We start from the raw sequence: 12,967 nt of genomic DNA on the forward strand, positions 1-12,967 counted from the left end.
AAGAATCAGAGAATCGGGCAAACGGAGAGAGAATTCACTGTAAGATCACTCAAAGAAATCTTACATCCTGCTGATACTGAGGACAGAGCGCTGTGTCCGGTTAGGGCCCTTAAGTATTATCTTAAGGCTTCGAATGAACATAGACAAGGGCGTGACCGTCTGTTCATATCGTGTAACCCTAATCGCACGGTTGACATAACTCGCAACTCGATTGCGTTGTGGCTTCGTTCTGTCATCAATCTGGCGTACCGGTCTCGGGGGTTACCGGTAGCGGGGTCAAACCCGCACAAGATCAGGGCGCTAGCGGCAACATTTGCCCTACACTCGAATATCTCTGTTCAAAGAATATTACGAGGTTGTTACTGGCGTTCTGACTCGGTTTTTGCCAATCATTACCTCAAGAAGGTTTCTGATGAAGACGTGGAGGGGGTGCACCGTCTTGGGCCGCTGATCGCGGCACAAGCGGTCATCTAGGGGGTGTGTCTAGCGCAATTCCAAACTCCGCAGTCGTCAGTCCTTGCACGGTGGTCAATCTGGGTCGTCTCCAATGTTCCCACGCCGTGGGTACAGGAGTGGGGGTCCTGCAAACCAGCGCACTCACACCACAAGTGAGGCAGCTTTTTGTGTGTTTTGTCCTTATTTGTATTTTGACAATTATGCATTTAATTGTCTGTCGTGTATTCCAACCTTGTGATACATGCTTACGAATACTGGAATTAGGTCACGCGCCTATTACATACTTTAAGTAGGCTTGCTCGGGGATATACGGTCTGAATGAAATTAATTTCCCTCTTTCGACTGTTTAACCTGATCTAAGATTTAGCTCACGCGGATACAGTGTTCTCATCCGCTGCGGCGATGAAATACCTATCGAGTTGGGCCGTTTGGAGTCACCAATCGTTTTGGCAATGACGATTGAGCCTTACGGTATGCGCTTGACAGTGCTTTGGTATTCCTATAGGGTAACGCCTAGCTAGGTGCATGCGCATCGAGTGCTTCCGCCTTGGTGTTTACTTCCGCTGGTCGGAAGGAAGGCTAGCAGTCAGGATTCGGGTTGTAGGTGCTCCTCACCGCCTACTGTGGTAGTCAGCCTCGGTATAACAGTGGTAACGTATTACTTAATGTAATTTGTAGAATTTTCCTATTCGGAATATTCTATAAGTAATACGTTACCACTGGGCTGCTGCCCGCCCGTCCGTCCCCCGAGCACTTGCTCTCGCAGGAGACAAGAGTGAAGGGTGTCACATGGCAGCTAGGTGGCTACACACGTGCTGCATGAGGTAATTGAGATCTCTGTGGTAGATTTTGCTATAGCAGCAGTTGTGGGAGACAACAGCCTCGGTATAACAGTGGTAACGTATTACTTATAGAATATTCCGAATAGGAAAATTCTACAATTCAGTCATGATTGAGTCTTCCCCTAGTATATTTTATTTTGAGTTAAAGTTTTAAAGATTCTGTTATTATGAGAAGACATACTGTCAGCTGATCTACTTCATGCATGGCAGCGATGTGAGTAGAATCATTTCTTGGTTCCAGCCGGATCAGATTCCTCTGGATGAAAACATCATTGTGTGCAAGTACCTGGGTAACCCCCTGCTTGTGGATGGTAAGTACAACAGCTGAACCTGGCTATTAGTAACGTATGTAGATTGGTTTGTAGTCAACACTTGTGGGAGAGGAATTTCTTACACCACTCTGTGGACAAGATTGAATTCACGTGATTAGTGTGAGATGCTTTATTGTCGTATGTTACTTTATATGTAACAATATATATCCTTTGCTATAAATTAATTGATTATAACTAGGTCCAGGTAATTATAACACACAGTGCTGCTATGAATAGGGTGGCAGTATACAACAACAGTACACAAGATCAGTACAACACAGCAACAGAAGGCCACAACAACGACAGTACACAACAACATCAGTACAGTACACCACAACAGTACACAACAACAACAGTACACAACAACAGTACACAACAACAGTATGGCTTGTGCCTTTCATGAGATGATGGCATTTATGTTGTGGCCCTTAGCTAGGGTACTACAAGACTTTGGTGATTACTGTGGAAGGGACGGAATAATGTACAGGGAAAGGACGGAGAGCCAATATTATGATATGATATGACTGAGAAACCTGAATTATCCTAGATATGTAATATATTAATTACACTTGTTACCATGTGTTTAAACAAGTATGGGTGAATGGTGAACACAGGGTGAGTTACAGGGTGGACATGGGGTGACTTACAGGGTGAACATGGCTGAGCTACAGGGTTAGTTAAACTGTGAACATGGGCAACTTACAGGGTGAATACGGTGTCATGGGGTGAGTTACTGGGTGAACATGGATGAGTTAGTGGGTGAACACAGGATGAGTTAGTTGGTGAACACAGGATGAGTTAGTGGGTGAACTCAGGGTGAGTTACAGGTGAACAGGGGTGAAGACAGGGTGAGTTACTGGGTATTGTTCCTGTTGTCAGTGCAGCACTCTCCCTCGTACCAATATGTCAGTACTATCACCACGCCAATGATACTGTCTGTTGATACTACATGTGTCCTCGTCTCCAGGGTTCAAGTTTGATGTCCGGTTGTACATCGCAGTCACTTCCTATGATCCACTGACCATCTACCTTTTCGAGGAAGGACTAACAAGGTCAGTGACCCTTCAGCTACATCCATTCTAATGTTTATAGGTCAACCAGTCCAGTGATAGACCCCATCATTACGTATAGTCAATAGAACATTTGGGAGTAGTGGTTTTTTTCTGATAAATAGAAATGGAGTCATCAGTAGTCCGTACACTGGACTAAGATACTCCTGGCTGTGTCTAACACACAAGATCTGTAGGCTTAAATATTGCCAAACTTTCCATCTGTGAGATAGTTAAAAGCAGGATATAGACAGAAGAGTACTGACTGTGAGACTTGTCTGCATTTACATGTAGTTTCTGTTCCTGTCAGATTTGCAACTGTGAAGTATGAGAAGAGCAACAAGCACATCCGCAACCAGTGCATGCACCTCACCAACTACAGCGTCAACAAGAAGAGCCAGGACTACGTGAGGTGAGACAGCTGCCTACAGAGAAAAGGAGATTGTTTTTGTTTGTCAAAGTTTGGACATTTCTAGGATTCTGAGAGATTCTTACAGTTTCCTGTTTGTATTATGATCCCTCTATTTTCTGCCTTATCTTTCTCACCTAATCTCATCTAAGGTGTACACATTTTTGTAGGAAACGTAACGAGAAAAAACACTGAATTCCATCATAATATCTATATTTACATTTATCTTCCACTTATAAGCAGCGGTAGAAACTAACAGTTTTACTCCACTAGTCCTTATAATGATAACATACAGCAAAACCCTCAAAAATGGCCAATTTCTACTACTCCTTATGATACCTTAACTATTGGGCAGTTTGGCAAGGACTACAGGACCAGTGCCAGTTTCTAACTCTGTATGAGCGAGATTGTTGTGACACCAACAGTATGTGTCTCAAGCACACTCATGTTGAAGATGTCCTATCTTGGAATGTTGAACTTCTAACTAATTAAATAAATTTGAGGACAGCCACTATCATTCAAGTATCATCATACACATTGTTTATTTCATAAGGATGTAGGCCATCTGCCCAAATGTACAGCATGCAATTGGTCGGTCCAGTTGTGCATAGTAAAAACGTGATGTACAGAACAATTTTAAGAAATACAGAACATAGTGTGGTTATATCCTAAGATTATTGATAGATACATGTACATAGCAAGGTTTTTTATTATCTTACATAAGATGTAGACATTAACAAATTAAATTGAAACAGTAAAACTTATTGAAGTTTGTTGGCTTGATTTTTATATCACCATACACAATTTGTGTAGATTTCTTGTGTTTGAAAAAGTATTGGTGAATGGTGACCACAGGGTGAGTTAGAGAGTGAAGACGTGAAGTTGGTATGACCTGTTTCCAGGAATGACGACCCCGACGTGGAGGACTACGGCAACAAGTGGTCTCTGGGAGCTCTGCTGCGCTACTTGCGCTCTCAAGGCCGAGACACTGCAGGTGGGTAGTACGTGAACTCCCCTCACTCATGTGCTGTAGTGGCAATAATACAAACATGTGTATTATATAGCCCCACACTTAACATAGGCTCAACAGGAGCAATACCCAAAGAAAGAAAATGCTGTGCTTATGAATTATAGCCATCTATTTCAAAAGTTTGTTTTGTGAGAATTAGGTTGTTATGATGAATTATACAATTCGAAACATGCTCTCCTCCTATCATAGCCAACTGTAGGTATGAATGTACTAACATGACAGTTCTCGGAGTTAATCAGTTGTGTTTTGTTAGCGCCATTCGGTGCCAGATTAGGACAGTTCTGTGAGTTAATCAGTTGTGTTTTGTTAGTGCCATTCGGTGCCAGATTAGGACAGTTCTGTGAGTTAATCAGTTGTGTTTTGTTAGTGCCATTCGGTGCCAGATTAGGACAGTTCTGTGAGTTAATCAGTTGTGTTTTGTTAGTGCCATTCGGTGCCAGATTAGGACAGTTCTCTAAGTTAATCAGTTGTGTTTTGTTAGTGCCATTCGGTGCCAGATTAGGACAGTTCTCTGAGTTAATCAGTTGTGTTTTGTTGGTGCCATTCGGTGCCAGATTAGGACAGTTCTCTGAGTTAATCAGTTGTGTTTTGTTAGTGCCATTCGGTGCCAGATTAGGACAGTTCTCTGAGTTAATCAGTTGTGTTTTGTTAGTGCCATTCGGTGCCAGATTAGGACAGTTCTCTGAGTTAATCAGTTGTGTTTTGTTGGTGCCATTCGGTGCCAGATTAGGACAGTTCTCTGAGTTAATCAGTTGTGTTTTGTTGGTGCCATTCGGTGCCAGATTAGGACAGTTCTCTGAGTTAATCAGTTGTGTTTTGTTAGTGCCATTCGGTGCCAGATTAGGACAGTTCTTGGAGTTAATCAGTTGTGTTTTGTTGGTGCAAATTGTAGGTGGCCTGCTTAGATTCCACATACAACAGATGCTCCTTGTACTGTGAGTCTATAAGCCATGCTCTGTTTTCCAGCACTGATGATGCGTATTGAAGACGTTATAATCAAGACAATCATCTCCGTGGAGCTCCCTATTGCCACGGCCTGCAAGATGTTCATGCCGCATCGGGGAAACTGCTTCGGTGAGATGGTGTTATGGTGATGAGAGATGCTGAGATCAGTAGGACTACTAACCCTGTACCCCATGAGGATCTGTGTTAGAATAGGTTTTCAGTAACCCATGCTTGTCGTAAGAGGCGACTAACGGGATCGGGTGGTCAGACTTGCTGACTAGGTTGATGCATGTCAATATGTTCCAATTGCTTAGGTCAATGTTCATGATGTCAATTACTGGATTGTCTGATCCAGAGTCATTTATTTAACCTGTGAAGATAAGGGGAAGAATAGGTATTCAGCAATCCATGCTTGCTGTAAAAGGCGACTATGTATGTAAGAGGCGACTCACGGGATTGGTGTTCAGACTCAAGTTCAGACTTGTCATCGCATCCCAGTTGCGCGGATCGATGCTCATGGTGTCAATCACTGGATAGTTTGGTCCAGACTCGATTATTTACAGACTGGGGTCATAGATCTGGAATATTGCTGAGTGTGGCGTTAAACAACAAATAAATACTGACATCAGTACTGATAGTGTTAATTAGGCTAGGAACACATAGGAAAACAATATGTTTCAACATGTGTTAGTCCAAGCTATCATGGGTGTAGGCTGTTGTCCAATGATGGATCGTTTCTTGTTACTGTGGAGCAGCTGCGTTTGAACTCATGACAGTGCATTATCAAAAATGTTTTCTGCTTCGGTTCTGCTTTCATGTCCTGATGATGTAGTGTCATTCTTATCCTCTGTTACCATGGTTTCTAAGTATTGTAATGTGTCCTAGTTATTGTATTGATGAATGATGTTCATGGTTGCCCGTGATTGTTACAGAGTTGTATGGGTTTGATATTCTCATTGATGACAACCTCAAACCCTGGGTGCTAGAAGTCAACCTGTCGCCATCTTTAGCTTGGTGAGTCCCACAGAATTCATCTCACTATTGTCTACATGAATAATTGTTTGATTTGATTGAGAATAACTCCACTTGGTAGTAGTAGATAGGTGGATGTTGCTGTTTTATAGTATTGCAAAGTTGGTAGAACTATGATGTACCAGAGAATAAATAACTCTGATATTGTGTTTTCAGTGACAGTCCACTTGATCTGAAGATTAAAGCCAACATGTTGTGTGACCTGTTCTCATTGGCCGGTGAGTGTCAGGAACTAAAATAGGGGTGAGGACATTCACCCAGTTACTTGAGGGATTGAGCCAGACGTGTCATCACTTATTATGACAAAACTTTCCAAAAATATTTTCCTCACAATATGTTTCCTTCAAATTGAAATTCTCACTGATTCTTCAAATTGACGTGAGTTTTCGATGATATTTAAGGATTATAATATTTCCATATAATAAGTTGAGATTGACAGCTAACTGCTGCTACTATTGATGTGTGTTCACTGTCCAGGCGTGGCGTGTCATGACCCGATGATGCGCAATATGCAGCAGAGTCGACGCAATCAGGAAGTTGCATCCAAGATGGCAGCCAGAGCTAAGGTACTTGTTTCTCTGTCAACCAGATCCGAACCAAAGATGATTGATATAAAATGATACAATTGTAAGATATTTTATGAGAAAGGATTTCATGATGAACATGACAGGTGTTTTATGGACATACATATTAATGAGCAACATTTTGTTCCTTTTTTTTACCAATGTTAAAATGTTAGTGACAGACCTATAGGAAGACAGTAGTGGATTTGTTTTCTCTGTTGATGTGTTTCCAAATCTTCATCATACATATTACAGATAGTCAAATCCTCTACAGTAAGTCCACAACTTTGTGTAGATGTCGTCGTAAATCATCTGTGAAGTCTTTATAGAAAAGCTAGACTTTTTACTGGTAGAGTCTTGTCCTCTTGATGCTAACACAGAATAACATACATGATAGCTTCAGTGTTAACGTCTACCAAGTAGGTTTCTTCCGTCCGGTCAGTTACGACAGCCATACTAACATGTTTCCATTGGATCAAGATCATGTTTTTCACTACTTGGTCTAATGATGACAAAGGACTTGATCAGGATGATAGGACGTCTGTGTGTCCATATGACCTTACCATATTTAAATGATGTTATTGTAAATAAATTATCTTTCAGTTCTGCCAGTTTAATATGGGAGATGTTAAGGCTTTAAGAAGACATCTGTGCCCTGTACTTTTGGGGGAATATTAAACTCATGAAATATTGTTGTCAAGATTTAGCATGTTTAATCAACTAACATAGTGTCTACCTCATGATGATAGCGCATATCTGCCTGCTTGGCCTAATGCTTGACTGTGAGCTGAACGGCTTCCTGTGTGAGAAGCTATTGCTTGTAACATGCATAAATGCTTCTTATTGACATGCATGCATGCAGTTGGAATTTGAAAGCTTTTACTAACCTCACAAAGCTTCAAAGCTTCAAATAATGGAAAGTGTTTATCATCTCTAGAGTTGATACTCAAACAAGGGAGACCATTCTTGCCACGTAGGGACTGTAGCTTTAGCATGCGTTCACATGTTAATATGGTGTATTTTCCAGTCAGCGCGCACTAGGCCTGTGTCAGCTACAGCGGTAAGTGTTCCTCGCACCCCTGATGCCTGTGTTCTCCCTGTCCCCCACCTGTCTGACATACATGTGGTTTACTTGCACACTAACCCTTCAAATATTGTGTTGTAAACAGTCTTATATTTCTTACTCACAAAACTGGTTTATTTTATTTAATAACAACTTGATTTCATGTCGTTTATATAATCAGTGTCTTTGTCGTGTCCATCAGCAGAACGTTGGTTTTATGTCGTGTATATCAATGTCTTTGTCTCCCAACATGAACAACTTCAATGTCAACAGTGTGTGTGTATTTCAAATTCTCATTTGAATGCTTTTGTTTTGAGTTTTATGTGTTATTTTTTTAGAACTGTGATAAATATGAGAATATCATTTGATTTGGGTTGAGTTTCTGTGGACATTTAGTTATTCATGAGAATTGATTAACTTGAGTCCTACTGGCCAACATTTGAGTTGGTGAGAATGATGGAAAGTTGGTGAGATGGATGGTAAGTTGGTGAGATGGATGGTAAGTTGGTGAGATGGATGGTGAGTTGGTGGGTGAGTTGGTGAGATGGATAGAAAGTTGGTGAGAATGATGGTAAGTTGGTGAGGTGGATGAAAGTTAGCTGTTGTCCAGATTAAACAAGAACCTTTGTGTGGGTGTTCCTCACTCTCTGGGCCTCTTGTCTCTGCAACATTTTAGAAATGGAAGTTGGATGTGACTGCCAGGCGGCCATCTTCATGTTTTCTGACATACCGGTACTGTGTGACAGGATGCCTCCATGCCCACTGAGGCATTATGGCTGACAAGGTTACGTAGTTGATGGTGAAGTATACAGTGTAATACATCAGCTGGACTGTGAAGTGCCAAGATAGCTTCATTTCTTATCCCTCATCTGTCAGCAAGAAAGCCAGTGCCATGCTTGTAGATTTCACCAAGGGTTTAACATGCACACACACCCTGCATGAGATGACTGCAATACTGTGTTACCTTGGTTACGCTGAGCTCACTCGCCCACTCCTGCGTATCAGCTGAGCAACCTTGTTTTTATGTTGTATTAGATACATACATTGTTCTTCAGACCGAACTCTTTAAAGTTTCATGGCATGGTTTAAAATCTGTTTCCCAGACTGGACTCAAATTAAGCAGCAATAAAGTCAATGTGTTGTCTTTTCCTTCAGTATTTTTACTAGACCCATGAAGATTTGAGGTAGAAGCGATCTTCAGCAACCCATGCTTTCTGTAAAAGGAGACTTCGTTTGTCCTAGGAGGCGACTAACGAGATAGGGTGGACAGGCTCGCTGACCTGGTTGATGCATGTCATCGTATCCCAATTGCTTGGATTGATACCCATGATGTCAATCACTGGATTGTCTGGACCAGGCTTAATTATTTACAGACTGCCGTCATATAGCTGGAATATTGCTGAGTACGGCGTTAGGCAACAAACAAACAAACAACTTTTACCGTGTTTACTGTGTTAATTTGCATTCCTAGATATGCCATCAATTTCTTTATTAGTGATGATAGTGTTATACTTATGTAACTTTGAATTGTTGTTCTGTTCTGTGTAAATGACAATGAATGGTCTTTCAGCCTGTCTTGTTTGTGGTGGGGTATAAGGGATTTATTCTCCCACTGAGAATTATATTTCCATCTATACATAGTATTTTATCAAGATCACGTGGACCAATCAGATCTCATCATTCTGACATGGAGATAAAATAATATGTCTTCTACTAAAGTGGTCATGGATAAGACAATCAGCTTTTACAATGCAGCGTCAGAGACCTCTCTCGGCCGGGCCGGCTAACTCAGCAGTCAGTGGGAAGGACAAGAACGCCAACAAGAATATGGGAGGCCTCAATAGCGAGGAGATCAAGATTATCAGGCGTTCTAAAGAAGAGGAACAACGAAAGGGAGGATGGGTGAAAATATTCCCCACAGCTGATTCTTGGGAGATCTATTCGTAAGTCAGTGACTGATGGTACATTGGTGTGGTGTCCACAGAATTCTTGTAGATCTTCTTGTGAGTCAGTAGCTAAAAGTACAGTTTGGGGTCAAATGTTTCTCCATAGGAGTCTATTTGGGAATTTTCTAGTTACATTTCTCACTTGGATAATGGGAAACATATTGTTAAGTTTAGTTAAAGTGTGCAGAAGTTTGACTTTGATCACATGTCTGATATATTGTCATAGTGCAACTGTATATGTCATGAAAGAGACAAGTAGGCCGGCTGTAGTTCAACATTGTATATCACTAGAACTTAAAGATACACTGACCTAGACAAGTCAAACATTCCAACAACTAAGTCACCTGACCATGACAACCCATACACACAACTCATTCATTCATAACATTTCAAAACTCACCAACTGTCATTCTAACAATTCCAAACATCCCCCATCTTGGTTACAGTTACTTCTCTCAAAGCCTGAGAGTTACCTCCCTTACATCAGTTGCTCAGCAAGTGTTTTCATTGTGCCAGTTCCTTCCCAGCGTCTGGGAGATACATTTACACTCTCTCCTTCAGCCCGTTCCTCCAGTTCAACTCCACCCACAACCTGATGTTGCACCAGAGGCTCTACCCAGAGAGGTGGGTAATCACTGCTTGTTTTCCCTATGGGGAGTCTCTGTTAGAAAATCCCAACAACCTTCGCTAATGGAACGGCATCTTCTCGAGGCAAGAGAGTTAACTGACTTTAAAAGTCCAGTTTCCACCCTTGCCGAACTAGGCTGGAATTACTGGGCTCGTCGTAGCGCCACCAGTGGCTATTACCAGTCATGTCCCTTCTAAGCCTCTCCTATGGACCAATCAGATTCCACCTCTCGTATCACTTGCGTTTGCTTCACCCAAAATGGTGGCGCACGGTCAGTTAGATCTGATCGACAAATTCTGATAAAACGGGTCTTACATTGCGAAATGCATCAAATCACGTGAGAACCTTGATTAAAGACATGAAAACATTTGGAAAATATCTGCTGACAACGAGTTAGCGGTGAACATGCTTTGCAAATCCTGCAATCGACGGAAATCTGTACGACAGTGCACGAACCGGATTTTCGATTTTGGTGCGTGATTTTGATTGGACTATGCATAGACTCGTTAGTCCAGCCAAAATGTAACTCCATAATACTAGCCTAGTTCGGCAAGGGTGGAAACTGGACTTTTATAGTCAGTTAACTCTCTTGCCTCAGGAAGATGATGGAACGGGTGGTCAGGCTGTTACTTGGTTTATTGCAGGTCATTGAACCCCAATGGCATTTGTGGTATCAATCACTGGTTTGTCTGGTCACACATTGATAAACTGACAAGTGGTCAGTAACACCATGTCACTCCGGCTGACCACCCAATCCAAGATAGTCATAACTTAGGCAAGTAGTGGGACCTTGATATTATCGCAACAGATATCACTGATTCAGGTAATCTCCAGACACTCCACTGAACATGCTGACATGTGTTTTCAGACATAAAGGAAATCTTGGGAAGCTGGCCACAGCTGGGGCGACTTCTTTAGGGTCAAGGTCAAGGTAAGACACTGCCTGTGAGATGTATTAACCCCTCTTCACCTTCATTGGGGATTCAAGTGTTCTTGGTTACAATGGTCACATTTTTCATGAATCCCAATTTCCTCTTGTCCAAAATACCTCTGATGAAAGAATTAAACGTGTGTTACATTGTTTGAGAGGCATTACTTAGAAGTTGACGGTTGACACAATTTATGGAGGGCAACTTCTTTAATTACTGTAAAGGCAATGTTTCGGTGTAGATCCTTATACTGTTGTCAAGCAAGGCTGAATAATGAACATGGTACTGAATATATATGGTAGGTGGGGGATTAACAGTAACAACAATTGCATTCAAGAGAGAGGTTAGTGAGTGAGTGAGTGAGTATGGTTTTATGCCGCATTTGGCAATATTCCAGCAGTATCATGGTGGGGGACACCAGAAATGTGGGGAATCAAACCCGGGTCTTCAGGGTGACGAGCGAACGCTTTTACCACAAGGCTACCCGACTGCCCCTAGGAGAGAGGTTTATATGAGTAGGATAACACTGTAACAACATGATGGACGGAGAACACATGATGAGGAAGCAAATGAGACAGAAAGCCAGATAAACAGGATTAAGTGTACATAGGTGGGGGGACTGCTTCATAGGGGGGGGGGGTGGGATGAAATAGCCTTGATCTCTGTTGACTGATGGCTTGTGGTGGCGAATGTGGACTGCTGTCAGTCTTCTTTTACTGAAGTCTCTTCTGTACCATGTTCATGATTCAGCCTTGCTTGACAACAGTACAAGGATCTGTACCGAAACGTCGCCTCCACAGTAAATATAGAAGTTGTTATCCATAAATTGTGTCTCTGTTGTAACTGTGTATTGTTCCTGTCGACATTACTGGTTCACATTGACAACCTGGATACTTGTTGCAGGACCGGCTATCTCCAGATCACCGGGGCGGGCCAGGCTAAAGGCGAGAATGATGTAAGACATTCAATATACTCTCTTTCTCACTGAAACCTCTTCTATTTAACACTTCCTCTGTACAGTATGTATGACGACAGTGGTGTGATGATGTCGTTGTGTTGCAGCATCGTCATGTGGAGGCGTATGCTCAGGCCATGATCAGAACACGGCAGTACGAGAGGCGGCTCGGGCACAAGAGGAGGAGGAGCAAGAACAAGAACAAGAAGAAAGCTAGAGTCTCTAATAAGAAAGGTAAATTTTCAGTCCGCATTTATCCTGGCCCTAGAATTAGCAAAAAAGTTACAAATAGTTATGTGGAACCTTTTTCAGTCTTGTAAGGGACATGAGTGCCCACTGTCAAAGGCCCCGGAATTTGCTGTGCAGAGTTTGCCGCGATTGTGTATCTAGGTTTGTCAGCTCCATGTCCCTACTCTACTCGTGGTAACCGGCGAAGACCTACATCACTCGGGTTTTCTGCCCACGTCAAACTGTCTTGCTGTGATATAACTGAAATACTGTTCAATACTCACTCCCTCCCTCGCACATGGTGTGAGTTGATATGGTGTTGAGATCTGTATAATAGAGTGTTTAAGAATTCATGTGTCACAGAATAGTGTTCTGGAACTAGGTTGAATGTTTTTACACCAGTAACACGGTAAAGATGAAAAGTTTCCCCTCCTTGAGTGCAATTGTCCCTTTTTACCCTTCATTCAGGACGCTGAAGTCCCGGGTTCAATTCCCGACATTGGTACAATGTGTGAAGCCCATTTCTGGTGTCCCCCGTCGTGATATTGCTGGAATATTGCTAAAAGCGACGTAAAATCAAA

The 12,967-nt window shown here is 42.1% G+C and overlaps 1 protein-coding gene across 9 annotated transcripts in view; it reads left to right on the plus strand.

Moving 5' to 3' along the window:
* Positions 1-12,967, plus strand: part of LOC124140642 (tubulin polyglutamylase TTLL5-like) — a 43,246-nt gene that overhangs the window by 12,013 nt on the left and 18,266 nt on the right. For 8 of the 9 annotated variants that reach the window (XM_048384880.1, XM_048384882.1, XM_048384883.1 and 5 more), the window contains exons 9-22: positions 1,540-1,609; positions 2,577-2,661; positions 2,969-3,070; positions 3,970-4,061; positions 5,064-5,171; positions 5,975-6,056; positions 6,231-6,292; positions 6,552-6,640; positions 7,665-7,697; positions 9,456-9,643; positions 10,208-10,270; positions 11,143-11,205; positions 12,107-12,158; positions 12,266-12,392. In XM_048384880.1, coding sequence (XP_048240837.1) covers positions 1,540-1,609; positions 2,577-2,661; positions 2,969-3,070; positions 3,970-4,061; positions 5,064-5,171; positions 5,975-6,056; positions 6,231-6,292; positions 6,552-6,640; positions 7,665-7,697; positions 9,456-9,643; positions 10,208-10,270; positions 11,143-11,205; positions 12,107-12,158; positions 12,266-12,392 — 1,216 coding nt within the window. Of the gene's footprint in view, positions 1-1,539; positions 1,610-2,576; positions 2,662-2,968; positions 3,071-3,969; positions 4,062-5,063; positions 5,172-5,974; positions 6,057-6,230; positions 6,293-6,551; positions 6,641-6,892; positions 6,911-7,664; positions 7,698-9,455; positions 9,644-10,207; positions 10,271-11,142; positions 11,206-12,106; positions 12,159-12,265; positions 12,393-12,967 lie in introns of all 9 variants that reach the window. The other variant, XM_048384878.1, reaches the window with a different exon arrangement.

The sequence above is a fragment of the Haliotis rufescens genome, unplaced genomic scaffold (genome assembly GCF_023055435.1).
Source record: "Haliotis rufescens isolate VD_foot unplaced genomic scaffold, xgHalRufe1.0.p SCAF_51, whole genome shotgun sequence".
NCBI classification, from domain to species: Eukaryota; Metazoa; Mollusca; class Gastropoda; order Lepetellida; family Haliotidae; genus Haliotis; species Haliotis rufescens.